This window comes from Dermacentor albipictus, chromosome 10 (assembly GCF_038994185.2).
Source record: "Dermacentor albipictus isolate Rhodes 1998 colony chromosome 10, USDA_Dalb.pri_finalv2, whole genome shotgun sequence".
Taxonomy (NCBI): domain Eukaryota; kingdom Metazoa; phylum Arthropoda; class Arachnida; order Ixodida; family Ixodidae; genus Dermacentor; species Dermacentor albipictus.
The window spans coordinates 13,817,668-13,835,128 of record NC_091830.1 but is presented as its reverse complement, the minus strand read 5'-3'; the positions used below and the strand labels follow the sequence as shown (position 1 = coordinate 13,835,128).

The 17,461-nt window shown below is 44.5% G+C and overlaps 1 protein-coding gene across 1 annotated transcript in view; it reads left to right on the top strand.

The window, feature by feature from the left end:
* Positions 1-12,465, top strand: part of Bap170 (Brahma associated protein 170kD) — a 101,060-nt gene extending 88,595 nt beyond the window's left edge. Inside the window, exons 15-18 of the mRNA XM_065448973.2 lie at positions 3,035-3,173; positions 4,816-5,001; positions 6,584-6,675; positions 10,893-12,465. Coding sequence (XP_065305045.1) covers positions 3,035-3,173; positions 4,816-5,001; positions 6,584-6,675; positions 10,893-11,007 — 532 coding nt within the window. The 3' untranslated portion in view covers positions 11,008-12,465. The remainder of the gene's footprint in view (positions 1-3,034; positions 3,174-4,815; positions 5,002-6,583; positions 6,676-10,892) is intronic.
* Positions 12,466-17,461: the final 4,996 nt, after the last annotated feature.

The window sequence follows — 17,461 nt, the reverse complement described above, 5'->3', positions numbered from 1 at the left end:
AGCAAAATACATTGATAATGATTTTTAAAGAAAGCGTTGGCTTTTTAGAAATCCGCTGGCATCACATTGAGTTGTGGCACGAATGAGGTAAAGTACTGCACAACCAGCGATGGAGTGAAAAATGTTAAGCATAACGTCAAGAGACAGAAAGACAACAGTCTGGATCAGAGAGCAAATGGTGGTAACCAATATTCCAGTTGACATTAAGAAGAAGAAATGCAGCTAAATAGGACATGTAATGCGTAAAGAAGGGAAGCGCAGTCAAGGATGGCAGAAAATGTGGGTGATGAACTGGAGAAACTCACGGGCTTAAAATGAAGTCAGCTGCCACTAGAAAGGGGTAATTGGAGATTGCTGGGAAAATTCTGTAGTGGATATAAGTATGTAATGATGATGATGATGATGATGTTATTTAAGCTGATTTGTTATAGTATATATGCTGTCCCGCGCAGCTGGGAGGCACATGATTCCTCTTCCGCTGTGTTGCCACAACATTAAAAGTGCATATACAGTGTCAGCTAGTTGGTTCTGAAGCACACACAGCTCTTAAGAGAAGAGTAAGTAATCAACATATGTGATTTTTATTGAAATTCTTATAGGCCTCTCAACTCCTGGGCAACTGGGTATTTTCCATTGTATGTTCCGGCCTGTATAACAGAATCTATAAACATATGTAAAGATGTCCTGAACCGCCCCTGGGAATGCTGCATAATAATATGGCTCTTCCTGATATTTCGGAAATGTCCCTGCATTGCATCACGCTTAGGTTAGGCTCTGTGCTCTGGCCTTGGGAGCTTACTGCTGAATGCATGCGTAACTTGCCTTGGGTGGCGTAAAAATGGTCTATAGTTCACATCATTATGATTGTGAATGAAAAAGTCTGAAGAACCACATGCTGCTTACAACAAATTGAGTACTAGGCCGTTCATAAGAACCGTCGATTGATTACCATACCCCCCAGAGGGAATTTTTTTATTTATTCTTCCCTGTCTTTTGTCATTTAGAATCACATAATATAAGATATTCACTTCATTGAAAAAATTTTGACCAGAAAGGTTCAGTGAAATCTCAAGAAGTTAATAATTATAAGTAATTTACAGTTTTTTCTGCTTGTAGGTTGCTTATGATATAGTTACTTCGGCTCAGTCATGTTAGTTATAACAAATCTCAACATGATGGTTAGGCTGTAACGTTTTCATTGTGCTTTTAAACTGCTCAATAAAGCAAGCATATTTATGTACTTGTGCCGCGGACAAGGCAGCAGCGTAATACTGTGGTCGAGACAGCTTAAAGGGACACTGAAGGCTAATATTAAGTCCACGTGGACTGTTGAAATACCATCCCGGAAACCTCGAAACGCTTGTTTCGTGCGAAGAAGAGACTTCTTTTAAGAGAAAATGCGTTCTGAAGCGTTCGCGTACCTCTAGCGCAGTTCAAATCACCCGCCCTCCGATCGAGGAGTATTGACTGACGTCATGGTCTCATAGTGACGTTGCTCCGTTAATGAGTAAAACGGCTCCACCAGACGGCGCTACGGATTTTCTGCACAAAACGCAAATGCGCGGCTAGAAACAGAGCCAAGAGAGAGCCGACAGCAGCGTGAAAGCGGAGCTATGGTGGCTAGCGGAAGGGAAAGTGCACGGCGATATGCTGGTTCTTTATTTTATGGCGCCAACTTTGACACTCGTTGCAATGGATGACCCTGACAACGACACATTAGCTCGCGATGCTGGGCTCGAGTTCAGCGATTTAAGCACTGATGAACGTGACGTGCTGTTGAGGGCTTGCGCCGGCATCATTGCCTACTACTACAACGACGGCTTGCTTTGAAAGGCACTTCACGCAACTAAGTAAGTCGGCGTTGAACTCATAATCCTCTGGACGAAAGTGCAGCGAGCACACTACATGATTTTTCGGCTCTTTGCCAGCGCGCTGTGGCAGAGGTACGGCTCTTAACCACTTCGAATGGAGAGGTTCACTCGTTGGCACACAGTGATAAGTAACGGATTCGCCGCTGCAACTGCTTTTGGCCAAGTTCTGCGGACCGTTCACACATCCCACGACATCACATGGACATGGCATTCTCGCTGCTTGTTCCAAATGCAAGTTTCGTGAGCCAGCAGGACCACCATAGCACGATGCGATAAAGAAACAACTGAAACTCCAAAGCGCTCGCGGCGCAAAGTCGAGTGCGCAGAGTCTAGCAAAAACGAAACCTTTCGATCACCCATACTACTCAAGGGTAACGTCAAAATGTTATTTTTTGCTTAGAATCAAATAGAAGTAGACAAGTAGCATTTTCTTCCGTCTTATAATCTAATGAAATGATCTTTTTAATACGAGTAGTTGAGTACTAGTGACATAAATTATGATGAGGAGTGCTTTCGTCATCGGGCTAGTACCGGAATGTTGCTGAGGGGTCTCAAATCGTGTCGTGCATTCACCTCAATTTCTCGGTTACTAAAGCTCTGTTCGCGATTATATTGACGCCTTAGACGTTCTAGAGCATTGCTTTATCACTTTAACTTGACTTTCTGGTAACCTTTAGTGTCCCTTTAAGCAAAGACGATCATGGAGCACTGAATAACCAAACTCTGTGGATCTTATAGAAGAGTTGTTGACGTCTCACTTGTCAACTAAGGTATCAACTGATGTTTCCCCCCCCTTTTTTTATTATACTGCTGCTGAATGAGAAACACGTTTTGGCAACATCTCAAGTTTTCATATCTTTAGTGCGTTTTTGCAGAATGTATTTGTCTGGTTCTCCGCGCAAGGAAGACATGCTTTGCATGTGTATCTGCTTGTACATTAAACCATTGCTTTGTGTTTATTTGTATTTAGCTAGACATTTAGAAAAGCAAGTTGTCTTTGGTCCAAAACATTGAAAGTGATTGTTTTCCACCTTCAATGACATGGAGCTTTGATTAGACTACAGGCTTCCCAATTTCTCGAAGCCTCGGAGGTATGGTTGCCTTGTGAAAAAAAAGAAAAGCAGATTTATTGTTGTCAACATCGTGCTTTTCGAACTATGCAGGACATTCTCAACACCGGGTGCAGTATTCTACCATGCCTGCAAGGTGCACATACCAGAGGCCGACAACGACGTTCACTGTCAGTGGGACTCGTGCGATGACATGAAGCGTCGCCGACTCTCGCTGTTCACACACCTCCAGGTATGCCGCGCCGGTCTTTCACAGTGATAGCTGATGTTCGTTCACAGGGATAGCCGCTCATATTTTGTGATAATAGCTGTTAATAATTTAGCGATAACTACTGATCTTTCATATCAATATCTGATGCCCATACAGTGGTAGCCATTTGAGGACTGTTGATGCATAAACATTAATGCTGCACTGTGAATTGACAATACCAGCTTCGAGAGGTGAAAGTGGAGCGATAGCTGATGCGCTTTTCAAACGGCATATGTCTCTCATGTTTGCCATCGATGTCACCTGGTGCGTACGTCCCAAACATTGCGACGGGCACGCTGTAGTGCAGGGCATAATGTTTTTGGAAAAACCACAGAACGCTTGTTTCGGCCACAATTACACAATCATGATAAACAGATGTGATAAGCAGACGAGCGTGTGCCGAATACCATAAACCTCTGGTATGAACTTTGTCTACTGATGTGACAACTCAAGGAAAGACAACTGACATGGCAGTTTTGACTTCTCTGTTTTTTTTGTTGTATGTGCTAACTAAAGGCACAAATCCCATAAACCCTAAAAAAAAAAATACGGGCGAGCATCGGAGTGCACTAAATAAGTTACTATAATACTTGTTTCTATGAGCTAGTTTCATTACTCGGGAATGGATGCATCAGGATTTTGTCATACACTGGCTCGCTCTGTTCCTGCATTCACTGCGGCTGCCACACACAAAAGCAGCCAGGAGAAATGCGCACAACCTTCTTTTTTTATTTTATTAATCTATTTGTTTGGGGAGCAGTGCCATCATACTTGCCCTTCTTGCTTCGCGACATCAGCAAAATCTGCTCTGTGTCATGACGTCACAATAATAGACAGATTTAGTTTAGTGTACACTATACGCTATAGTATAACGTACGCTAAGCAGCATACGCATTTTAGTTGACCTGTGAGATCTTCAGATCTCGGAGGCCATATGCCGTCGTTGCGGCGCTCACCCAACTAGCGATAGGTGGCGCTAACATCTCGAATGTTTCTTTCGTTAGGCTTCGACTCGTTCGAAACGAGAAGTGATCTTAAAAACACTACAAAGTTATCCATAATACTCTGTTGTCAAAGCAACCTGAAACTTAGCGAAAGCCGTTTACAGTTATTTGCTACGAACAAGGGCATTTTACAAAAGCAACACCAAATTCAATTCAAAGGGGGCAGCCACGACCGCCACCATGTTTCACGCAGACTCTGCAAACAACTCAAAGCACTAACGCTAAATATGAGCGTGCCTACGCTACTACGCTATACGCTATGGGCCGTTTAGCATTCTGTGCATGCACAGTGACGACCCGCTATTTTATAGCGCACGCAGTGGTTCAGCGTACGCTAAACTAAAACTGTCTAATGTCAATGACACCAAGCTTGACGTTTTGAGACCAATGTTAGCACAAATTTTAAACACCTTCATACCTGCTAAGTGCGATTATCTACAACTATGAAAATGTGTCAGTACCATCTTGACATCTCCTGTTGTGTTAGGCTTGTAACTGCGCCACATCGCTGACACACAACCAGCAGTTTATTTGCCAGTGCATGCGGCAATGGCTCTGCAGTTTCTATTGTTGCACTTCTTGGGGAATGGCGATGACGAATAGGAATGTCCCATGCGCAGGACCGGCACTGCAATGAGCAGGTGCTCCAGATCCAGGCAGTTCGGCGGCAGCAGATATCGCAGTTTGGCAAGGCCTCCCTACCACCACCTGCCCAGCCACCCCCACACCCCGGTTATGCGCCGGACGCCGCTTTGCTCGCTATCCGGAGGCACGCCCTGGCCTACTACAACCACCGCGATGCCTCGGTCAGTGGATTATTTGCGACCTAGTGTGGTAGTAACAATAAGCAGCCGTTTATTTGGCACTGGTTTATCTGAAGAGCATGAATTTTGTGTGTTCATGTCGCGCAACGAATGGTGTCTGATTTGTTATTGCATCTCATTTATTCGCATACCTGCAAAACCTTCCCGAATTCGCCACATAATGTACAAAGAATTCGGGCTCTTCCTAAAAGTTTAACTCTTTTGTCAATACTTGGGAAAAATAAATTAAGTTTACGAAAAAATACAACTTGTCGGTCTCCAATCATACCCTGTGAAGCCTTCCGATTGTGAAAAGACACCAGAGGGCTAGCTGCTTGAAGCAAGTTTATGCACGCAAGTTTGTGAAGCAGGCAAAATCGGCAACAACAGAGTCGCTGAAAAAATCACTGCGATATAAAAAATGGTGAATGTTTGCCAGTTTGTGCTGTCCCAAGTTGGCTGGTGCTTGTGCGCTACATCTAAAAGTAAATCATTGTTACAAGTTGTATATGTATCCTACAGTGTGTGTGCACTTGGGAAAATCCCATATGGGCGCTATTCTCCCTCCTGCCTTCCTGTGCGGTGGGCCTGAGATTTTTCACACTTGCCATCTCCTACTATTTCATCATAAAATGCCCGATTTTAAAGCTTTTTACAATTGCCCTTTTAACATCAATTGCTGATTAGGAAAGTTGGCTTAACCAAAAAAGACAATGCACGCAGGAACGGAAGGCAGAAAATGCTTCTTTGCCCTTCTTTCCTGTGTGCGTTGTCTTTTTGCAGCGCTAATTTTCCTAATTAGCAATGCAAGACCAATTACAACTAGCCCTGCAATTAATTCCTCTTAACACCAATAATCTTACAGATAATCATTTACAGATAGCTTAGGGCAGAACAACTTCCAAAGGGGTACAAATAATCTCCCTGAGCATTCTTCTATAGTCAGATTTTTCGGACCCATCCCATATACCGACCTACCCTTGTAACAACAGCACCACTTGTAATTGGCTGCTGCTGCATGAATACTTAATGAATAAACTTTGCAAACATTCTGTTGGTAGCACCGATAATTCTACTGCAGTTATGGAGCAGGAATCTGTTGCCAGCATACCTGCATACAGAACAACGTCTTGGAATCTTTATTACAGTTAACATAATGAGTAGAAAATTCTTTTTTACAGATTTTCACCAAATTCTTGTATTCTTTGGCTGCAATATTCTTCGAATTCAAATGTTTGCTGGTCCGCTTCTGAAAAAAAAAATCATTTGGCTCATTTTATTGTCTTGGTGCCAGTGTTGCTATGGAGCATGATCCTGAAGCATTTAAGGAGCGGTTGCTTTCACATTTTGGAAATTAGGATTGTACGATTTCTCTTTGCATTCCAAGTGTTGTTGCATTTGAAGTCGCCTGTTTTATTTCGCTGCAATACTTAACCTGTGTTATTTCAAATCATTATTGTTGTAACATCTTTGACTTGTGTATGTCTATGATGACTCCCCCCCCCCCCCCCTTATGTAATAACCTGTAAAGGGTCCTTAAGGGTCCAATAAATGATGATGGTGATGCCTAATGTCATTTTTGCAGGATGAAAAGGAGTCGGCGTTGGCCAAGAGCATACGGCTCACTTCGGCCCTCATCATACGGAATCTCGCTACCCATTCATCGCGAGCAAGACGGTGAGTGCAGTTGTGCGACCTCTGCTGGTCACTCTTATGTAGTAGAATCTGGTTAATTTGAACTCAAGGGGACCGAAAATTTATTTGAATAAAACGAAGTTCGAACAAAGGAGAGCCCCTTTAAGTGTAGTGCTCGATCAATTGTGCGGTACAGCGCACATGACCAAAACCATCACTGGGCTCGCGTTGAAAAAGTCGGATCTTTACTCCATCAGTGAGCGACGACACATGGCGAAAGAAGCCTAGGTTCCATGAAAAGTCCAAGATCACGCCTTCTGAGCCATTTGCCTATGAGGGACAATGTCTGAGAATGAGTTGAGAAGGATGTTGGCTTGATGCATGCCCTCTACAATATGGCCAGTGTTGGACATGACAGACAGATTTAGTTTATTGTATGTAACTATAGCGTATGCTATACGCTATAAAATAGCGTACGCTAAGCAGCGCACGTTTTCTACAATTTTAGCTGGCCGACGATATCTTCGGATCTCTGAGGCCAATTCCGTCGTTGCGGCTATTTCGCGCCTGTAGCGATAGGTGGCGCTGACATCTCGAATGTTTCTTTCGTTAGGCTTCGACTCGTTCAAAACGAGAAGCGATCTCGAAAACACCACGAAGTTATCCATAATACTCTGTCGTCGAAGCGGCCCGAGACTAAGCGAAAGCCGTTTACACACTCATTTGCTATGAACGAAGTGCATTTTACAAAAGCAACGCCAAATTCAATTCGAAGCAGGCAGCCGGGATCGCCATCATGTTTCCCGCAAACTCCGCAAACCCCGCAAAAACGCTAACGCTAACTCATTTGCGTTGCGTACGCCCGCTATACACGCTATTTCGTTTAGCGTTCAGTGCATGCGCAGTGACGACCCGCTATTTTTTAGCGTACGCAATGGAATAGCGTACGCTATACTAAAACTGTCTATTACGAAGCGCACGCTAGCGTTAACATGATAAAGCGCGGTGTGGGGGCTCCTTAGGAAAGGAGGGCTTGCACTGCTCTGCTTGCTCTGGTTAGGTTATGTCTCCACGCACATCTTGTCATTTTTACAGCATGCGACATTACGGTAGCTAGCGACGCATCGAACTTTCACCTTTAGCACGGGTTTGTCCGAAACCCGTGCGTGGGACAAACCGTGCGTGGGACAAAAGCGCTGCGTGGGAGTGAGATATTGGTCGAAATAACAGTTCCATCGTTTTTGGAGTATGAATTCGTGGGAGTTTTTCTCTATTCAAATACAGTTGCGGACCGATTTTCTGTACATTGCGGGGACAAAAACATAGGCTGAAAAATCAAACCTTGCGAAAAAAATTTGTTCAGCCCCCCCTCCCCCAAAACTTATTAGGCCTAGAGTGGGTTTAAAAAACCTCTAATAATGCCCGGCCTCATACTATGCTTGGAGACGATCAGATTTGGTTGGATATGTACAAGAGTGACATTGCCTCTGCAGTCACTAAGAGCCTCCAATCGATCTCCTCCAACAGAGATTGTTGGCAGAGATCGTCATGAAGATCGAGCAAACAAGCCAAGTTTCCTCATACCACTGGTGGTGTGAAGTGGTGGCGCTGAGCACACCAATGCGACGTCTCTGAGATACACTTGCTCTGTGGGCACACCTCATGCAGCGTGGCGACGAAAACTTCTAAAAAAAAAGAAAGTATTCTGCACGAAGTGATTAGGACGATAGTGTTGACTGAAAAAAAAAGAAATGACGTTTCCTGGAGCATTTTCTCAGCCAAAAAAGAGCGGGCATGGCTTCCGTTACCAGGGAATAATGCGCACTGTCTATTGATAGCGTGCGCCTCCTAATCTTGGAGGCCATAAAGTAGGCCACTGGAAGCCAAGCCAACAGAATGTCCAACATTATGGCCTCCAAGAAGGGGTAGTGTGGCTCCGAACAAGCTATATAGTCTGGAAAATAGAACTTTGGGACACCTCCATGCTTAGAAGCCTTGGCAGTGGCCCCCTTCCAGTTTTGGTGTGCTCTACCGCATAAGACCTCTGTATTGCGGCGAAGCTGACTTTTAGGGGGAACCGGCATTATGCAACACTTGATCCTTGTCCTGCTTTCCACGCTGCAAAGCCGTGGCAGTGGCCCCTTTCGATTTCTTGTATGCTTCATCGTCTAAAACAGCTGTGTTGCGGCGAAGTTGACTTTTGGCAACTGGCATCAATAGCACTGGGCCCTTGCCATATTTTCCGCGCTTCGAAATTGTGGCAGTGGTACCCTTTCACTTTTGGTGTGTTACACCGCGTAAAACTGCTGTATTGCGGCAAAGCTCACTTTTGTGAACCAGCATTATGCAGCACTTGACCCTTGCCGTGCTTCGAAGCCATGGCAGCGGCCCCTTTCCATTTCTGGTGTGCGTCATTGCCTATCACCGCGGTATTGCGGTGAATTTGCCATTTGGGAACCGGTATTATGCAACACTTGACCCTTGCCGTGGTTTCTGCACTTTGAAGCCGTGGCAGTGGCCCCCTTCTACGTTTAGTGTGCTCTACCGTGTAAAACCGCCGTATTCCGGTGAAGCAGACATTTGGCATAACGCTAAGACAGAAAGAACAGTTTGGATCAGAGAGCAAACAAGTATAGCGGATATCCTAGTTGACATTAAGAGAAAAAAACGGAGCTGGGCAGGTCGTGTAATGCGCAGGTTAGATAACTGTACCAAGAAAGGGTACCAAGAGAAGGGAAGCGCAGTTGAGGACGGCAGAAGACTAGGTGGGGTGATGACATCCGGATATTCGCGGGTACTAGTTGTAATCAGTTGGCACTGGACAGAGGCAATTGGAGCTCGCAGAGAGAGTTCTTCGTCTTGCAATGTACATGAAATAGGCTGATGATGATGATTATGTAACACTTTGTCGTGCTTTCCACGACATGGATGATTATTTGACCTTTGTCGTGCTTTCCACGCTGCAAAGCCATGAGAGTGGCTCCCTTCCAATTCTGGTGTGCTCCACCGCATAAAATTGCTGTATTGCGCCAAGTTGACTTTTGGGAACTGGCATTATGCAACACAGCACAGCAGGGGTCAACCCTGCTGTGCTTCGAAGCTGTGATAGCGGCCCCACTTCCACTTTTGGTGGGCTCCACTGCGTAAAACAGCTGTATTGCAGCGAAGCTCACTTTTGGGAACTGGCATTATGCAACATTTGACCCTTGCCATGTTTTCTGCGCTTTGAAGTTGTCGCAGTGGCCCCCTTCCATTTTTGGTGGGCTACACCTCGTAAAACCGCTGTATTGCAGGGAAGCTGACTTTAGGAACCGCCATTGTGCGACACTTGACCCTTGCCGTGCTTCCACGCTTCGAAGCCATGGCAATTGCCCCTTTCAATTTCTGGTATGCTTCATCACCAAACACAGCTGTATTGCGGCAAAGTTAGCTTTTGGGAACCGGCATGCAACACTGGGCTCTTGCCGTATGTTCCGCACTTCAAAATCGCTGCTGTGGCCCCCCTGCCACTTTTGGTGTGCTTCACTGCATAAAACCACTGTATTGCTTCGAAGTGCTGTGCTTTGAAGCCATCATCGACGATGACAAAGTCGCGTCTGTGTCATTGCTGATGGCGCTGCACTTCTTCAATGAAGTGCATGACACCGAACAGCGGGTAGCTTGGCAGCGAACATCAAAGTAGCTAGGCTCAGTGTTGGCAGTGGTGGTGGCTAAGGTTGCGAGCAGATTGGTGTGTGTGGGAGTGCTGGTTTGAAAGCTGTGGGATAGTAAACATGGTGGCAGTGGCACCTTTGATTAATGCTGTTGTCAACCTATTTCAAACCTTTGGTCACGGCAGAAAGTACGGAAAATCTAACAGTGAAAAGTTTCAGTGTCTGAAATTTCAGATTTTCTTGTACATTGGCCCTAAGAGTATGTGGCAGTCATTAAGGTGTTTGTCATTAAGGTGTTTGTCACTTGGAGGGTAGCCCTCCCCCTTGAATTTTCTGTGTTTTTATCGGACCTGCCCAGCCCCCCTTGCTCTCCCCTCACTCTCTCGGTCCCTGGTGAGGTTGATGTGCCCCCCCCCCCCCCCCGCAATAATATTCTGGTTACGCCATTGATTGTGACTGCCTTATAATGAAATAAATGCAATAGTTCCAAGTGATCTCTGCAGCTGTTATTTTGTAAAGCAGCTCTCTGCTGAAATTTGTTCTCTGTTGCCAATATATATGGAGATTTTGCTTTTGCGTGAATTTGGTCGCATTCTCGCTTTGCAGTTACCTGCGGCGGTACGAGCAGCAGCTGTCGACGGTGGCCATGTCTCCACTAGAGTCGTCACGGACTATTGCTCAGTGCTTGCTCGAAATGTCACGGGTGCCGACGCCGGACTGAAGGAGTTCCAAACGCAAGGTAGAAAACTGAACTCTACAAGCTATCGCAGCGTCGTGCCACGCCGAAGTGTGCGCGTGAAATTGCCCCGCTAATGTGAGACCAGGTGGGTCATCGTGGCGGGTGCAAATGTGTGTGTGTGCGTGTGTGTGTGTGGTGGCAGCGATGGACCTCAAATCGGCTGGAACGTTGCAATCGGTGGCTGTCGGCTCCTGCCCTTCTACAAACTTTCGACCTTGTACAGACAGAGAAGGGGCATGTGATGCGCGGAACAGTGCCCAGGCGACGCCACGCCGGAGAGGCGGGGAAAAAAAAAAGTTGACAATGCCTGTCGAAGAAGTGCATTCGCGTGATGGAAAGAGCAAGAGAAACTTCCCTACGTGCCTCGATCAAGCGACGGTGAAAAAGAGTAGAACCCCGTCGCGTCTTGTTTCTTTTTTCTTTTTTTTCTTTCTCTCTTCGCTACCCTTCGTCGTGTAAAGCATTGTGTGGTGGCAGCAGGACACAGTGGCGTCATATCAAACTGTGAAACAGGAAAGGAACACTGTCTCTCATACCATCTGTCCGATTTTTCTTTTATTTGTTATCAGAGCATTTTTCTCTCTTTTTTTTCTCTCTTTTTTTTTCCCTCACAGAATTTGGTCTGTTTCCAGTTTCAATCATGCTTTATGTACAAGAAAGTGTGAGTGGTCACCGCTTTGTGAGGACAAAAAAAAAAAAAAAAAAAAAGGCTCGCAGCCATGGGACCGACGGAAGCAGGGAGGGAGCAGGCCCTTTCAGATATTGTTGCCTACATAAGAGTCTCGGGGTGCGTGTGTATATTGGAAGATATATTCTTTTCATGGCTTCGCAAGCACTTTTCATGCAAGTGCGGCCTGTCGACTCTTCACTCGGTCCCACTATGTCGCCCTCGGTGGTCTGGAGCACGGCTTGTGTGGCCGTTTTTATTTAAGACTTATTTATCTACATGTAAGGGAGGGACAAAAAAGAAATGACGTCATAATTTCTCAAGCACTGTATCCTACCATCTCGTTTGCTCGTCCCGATGTCCTATGCTGGTTCGACATTCTAAACCATTTTGTTTTTTCTTTTCTTAAAAGCTGCTTACCCCATTCTTGAAAGTTGTGTCCAAAGTTTGCTTTGCAGGCTGCTTGGCATGATCGTGTTCAATTTTGCGAGGATGACGCTTGGAATTTTGTAGAAACACATGAACATTTTGTTAATATGTTTCCAATTGGAAAGCTGTAACATATTCAAAGGCGCAGTTTTTAAAAGTCGTGCAGAGAGTAGCATTGCTGTTAGACAGGGCAGTTACAGTGTTTACTTCTTTTTTATTTAGATTGTGCCTGCATAATTAAGGACCTGAAGAGGAAAAAAAAATCAAGATCAACTTTTTCACCCAGCACTTTTGTTGTTCAAACTGCATTAAATAACTCGTCTTTTTTTTTTCTATCTTTCTTCTCCGCAGTTTCTGTCCTCTCTGGGGAAGGAATAAGATGTCATTCCTTTGCCTTGTACGCTTCATTTCCTTCATAATGCACAGAATTTCTGTTTTGTATGTGCGGTGCATTTCCACCTCCCTCCCATTCAACAATTTTGGAGGAGCCTTCCCAACCCAAATGGTGGTCCCGCCGCTAACAAGTAGAGCCCCGTTCCTCTGCGAGTTCTCATCGAGCACACGAAAAACACACAACGCATTCTCGCCGAAACAATTGTGTCATTATAAATATTGTAGCATAGGAAGGCAGCAGTTTCGTGCGACCGGCTGTGGTTGTTTTTGATGGGACAGGGAGGGGTTGGGGAAGGGGTTTACTGTAATGTGGAGCTTGTGCGGTTCAGTTAAGGGTGAGTCTGAGCTTTGGAAAGTTGTACTTGGCTCTCCATGTCTAGATTAACATCTACGTTATTGAGAACTGTCTCCCGGATTCCACCAAGTGAAGGGCAGTGCCACCTTTCAGCTGCCATTGTCACTGAGCTTACCAATAACGCTCCTTGTTGATTCCTGAGCTTAATTAGGAGGTTAACGGCTACATGGAAGCATCAGAATTAGATGGGTGTTGCTGAAGCGGCTTATCAGCTCTGGAATCGCAGATGAGCATCACTGACGCACAGTGCATTCAGGGATGCTGCTACCTAGCAATTTTTTAGGTGTAAATTGGTGAATTGGAGCCTTTAACTCTTCAAAGCACTGAAGTTAGGGGGCTATTAACCGAGAAACCCCTCGTCATGCGAATTGATGAATGTCACTGAAGCACAGAGCGTTCAATAATGCTACTCGGTGATTCTCGAGCCATAACTTAGTAATTGGGTATTCTGGAGAGCTACCTTGAATGCACTCAAGTTAAAATTGGTACTAAAGTAACCTTTCACGTAGCGGATTGTTGAGCATTATTGGGGAGCAACGCGATTGATGATATGGCTTTGAGATTTCAAGTTTACCAATTTGGAATTTTTAGCAGAAACTCGAAACCTTCGGTTATAGGGTCATTGATAAGCAACCCTTCGCCTTGCTAATCAATGAGGAGCTTTACTGAGGAGCCGTCCATTTAATATGGCTGCTTGACAATTCCTGAGCTATTAAATTCACTAGCGAAACACTTTTAAAAGTTGCTCAGAGGCCCCACAGTTAGAGGAAGGAGCGTTACTGAAGCAGCCACTGTGATCTTGGGCATCACTCAGGAGTGTTACCAAAGTGCTGTGCATTTCAATAATGCTGCTTGGTCTGATCCCCGAACTATATTTTACTAATTGGGCACGTTACAAAGCTACTGTGAGGCACCAGAGTTAGAGGAGCATTGCTTAAGCAACAATTGAGGCAGGGGATCACTTGGGTACGGTGCATTTAATAATGCCACTTGGTGATTCCCTCGAGCCACAATTTTGCAATTGACCATTGTCGGCATCTGCTCGGCGCAGGAGTAGGAAATGGTGTTTCCAAGCAACTTGGGAATCGCAGGTGAGCGTTATTAATGCGCACAGTGTACTTCACTTGAAGAGGAGCACTACCAATTAGTTGCTGTAACTGAGCAGGTGTTAAGGTGCGTTCGTGAATATGTTGGCTTTGGTGGGCAAAAAAAAACAAAAGAGTAGCTGCCTTTTTTTATTCCTCTTTTTTAGTTATATTTCTCGGCAGCTGTATAACATAGATGAATTCGTTGCAGCTCTGCTCGATTCCGTGTACCTCTGCACAACTCTTGCTGCCGAAAAAAAAGTGTTGCGAGAACTTGCACTTTTCTAGTATTTTTGGTTCTGTTGTAGTGCTCACAAGTGCCCTGTAGGAGCACCTGTCTTTTGTTATTCCCGTTTGTTCCACGTTGTGTGAGCTTTTAAATCATGGGTGCTCTTCTTGATGCAGCTGTGACACTGGTGTTTTCCTCATGTGATACTGGTGTTGTCCTCGCCTGTCAGTCTTCTATTGTTTTTTCACAGCCAGTGTCCTTACCCAATGACAAATTCACGTGCAACTTTGTGAGCTTAGCACTAAGGTGACGCCTCTTGTAAAGGACTTCAACTGCGCTGTCACTGTAGAAACTGTTTCATTTTTAGGCAAGCTAACCTCTGGTTTGAAAGGAAGAAAGCCTAGCTGAATCGGTCAAACGATGACTTAAGCATAAATCCTTTTTTTATTTTTTCGTCAGCCTTAGTAGGACTGGTATAACTGACTGCCAAAGCCAAGCAAGCAGTAAATCAGATCGTGAACCCTTGTAGTCAGCACCGCTTTAAGTGCTGCCTGTATTTTAGTTTTTTCTGTTCTATTGTAAAAGATTCTTCTTATGTTGAACCTTTGCCATTGTGTGCTGTACGATAATATGGTAACCTTCTGCTGTAGCCTTGTAGGATAGGTACAGCAGTTGCATGCATTTTGCTGAGCAGAAAGGCCTACTGTGTGGCCAGATGTGTTTCCATGCGGTAAAATGGTATGGTTAAATTGACTTTGTTCCAAATGTTCTACCCAGCTACTGTGCAGTCACTGTCAGCTCCGACTATACCTGAAGTTTGCGTTTTGCTTAGGACTTTAGCCTATCATCGCTATTTTCCTCTCCTTTTCCTACTGAAACGTTTCCATATGCAGTCAAATAATTTCATGTTTTCTATGCTATTTATTACAGAAGTAATGTAGAACTGATGCTAATTGTTTTTGAGAACAGTATCAAGATGTCATAGAAAACAGGAAATTAAGTATTAGGCAGCATGCCAAAGCGCTGCGCAAGCATTCAATTTCAAACCCTGCTACCTCTGGTTCATCGGAAAGTGAAAATTTTCTCCAGCTTGGCTGTCTTGTGCACTTGCCCAAGTCACTTGACTGTCCCATTGTGAGTTGCATCTTTGTTGTGCCTTTTTTTTTTCTTTTTTGTTGAGAAAGGCATGCCCTCTGCAAGGCTACTGTGCTCTTTACGTCTTAAATCATCTGCTCAGATGCCCACCTGTTGAAGAGATTCTCCCAGTGCTAATTACTGAATGTGCGTCCCATCCAACACCTTGTGCCCCCAAACCGCGTACCCTTCCCCCATCCCTTGCCCTCGTCACTGACAACTTGTCTGGATGCACCAAGTTCACATACACATTATTGCAGTTAATATTATTGTATTATGATTGCTGCGTCTATTTCTGTATATATATGCATACATGGTGATGACGAGAAAAATTTATACACAGAGTGAAGAGAAATTGGTTAATAAAATGTTTTTTGGCCATCTCAGATGCTGTGCGTTTGGGCTCCTACTTCACCTGGGAGTCTTGGTAGACTTCAAGAATTTTATTTTACTGGCGTCTCGTGATATGCATACACGTGCGACTCAAAGCAGCACTTCGGCTGCAAATGTAGCACTGAATAATGATCATTTTGTCATGGTTATGCAACACTAGCTATTTAAGCAAGCATGGATGTCTCTTGAAGCATGCTAGTTGGAACTACTCTGCACCAGCAAGTACCTATGAAAAGTTTGCCATTAAGTGAACACTAAAGGTGAATGTTACGTCAAATCAAGTACCAACGGGCTGCCCTGGTGCAATGATGATTGGATGAAATAACGCATCCGGGTGAACTGGTGTGCACCACTGTGATTTGTCGAGGGTGTCATCAAATTAGGCTTCATTGGTATTGGATTACTAGAAACTTCAATCTTTGCAAGATAGAAAAAGTGCAAAGATGAACTGGCTGGAAGTTTTCTTGCCTGCTCAACCTAAAGGCGTGAGAATAGGACAGTCTAACCGGGACCGCACTCTATCTCGCAAGTTGTTTGCAGCACTGCCTAAAGTAGGAGGCGTGCACAGGTAGTATCTTTGCACAGTGGAATACAGTGCTGGGCATAACTGTCCGATTATTGGCATGATTAGGGAGCTTAGTTTTTGGTTGGTGCATAGTACGTTGCAGTGATAGGTGACATGTTAGAATCTCTGGGCATGCATGTCATATATCTTGAATTCAGCAGACGATGTGGCGAGCACACATTGAGGGGCATTTGGCATTCCTATTGACTAAGAAGTTTTGCAGCTTGCACTGTGTTGCAAACGACTTGCGAGATTGTAGTTCATGGTTTATCAATTAATGAAGTACATTGCATTGTAATGCCATAGCCTTAACATGGAAAAATGCTTTGGAATTTGTGGCACTGCAGTTTGGGTGCAAAGAAAGGTTCTTTCATTTTCTTGCCATTATGCAATCTTTTTCTTCTGAATAAGTGCAAATCAAATCTGTAAAATACATTTTATTGCTCTTTCGTTCCTTTCCTAGCTACCTAGTGCCTCTAAGATGGCGGTGCTTGGGAAAAAACTATATGCTACATTTCTTACTGCAAATGCTATGGAAGCTATGCAGGTAGTCCGGTCGTATAAGTATCACTGCGCAGTGTTTAATCGACAATTTCCCCGGAATAACTACTACACATTACAATTGCAACTTGTGGACGTAAGGTTGCGTCAAATCGTGTGTTACTTATGCACTTTTAGCCTGCCACTATGCGACCTAAGATGTTTTGGCTGTGAGTGCAAGCGATGCGCTGTGGCTGCTGGTAGTGGAAACTTGTCACTCTGCTTGTTCAATGGTAGTTTTAGACCTGTGACGCCTTCCACGTAATAAATAGGTCATACTTTGCGACATAAAAGTATGATAACTAATCTTCTTTTACTGTTAGATTTTTCGTCTTGTTAGTTGTTCCTTGCTGTCACCTCCGAAATCATTTGTGGTGTGCATCGTTTATTCTGCTTTCTTTTGGGGACACCAAAAGGAAAGCAAATCCATTTGAACCGGTAAAGTATTGCTTGAAAACCCTCTTTCGATTAACTTTGCGGAGGAGGTTGGCTACTACAATGGAAAACGGTCAAAAGTTTCATTTCTCGAACTTCGCGCCGCAGCGTCAGATTTCAGCGCCGGGTTTCAAAGTATTTTGGCTATTTCGCTTGTTGCGCCTGTGTAAAAGTTGCCAAAACTTGCAAATTTGTCTTTGGCGCTTTTTAG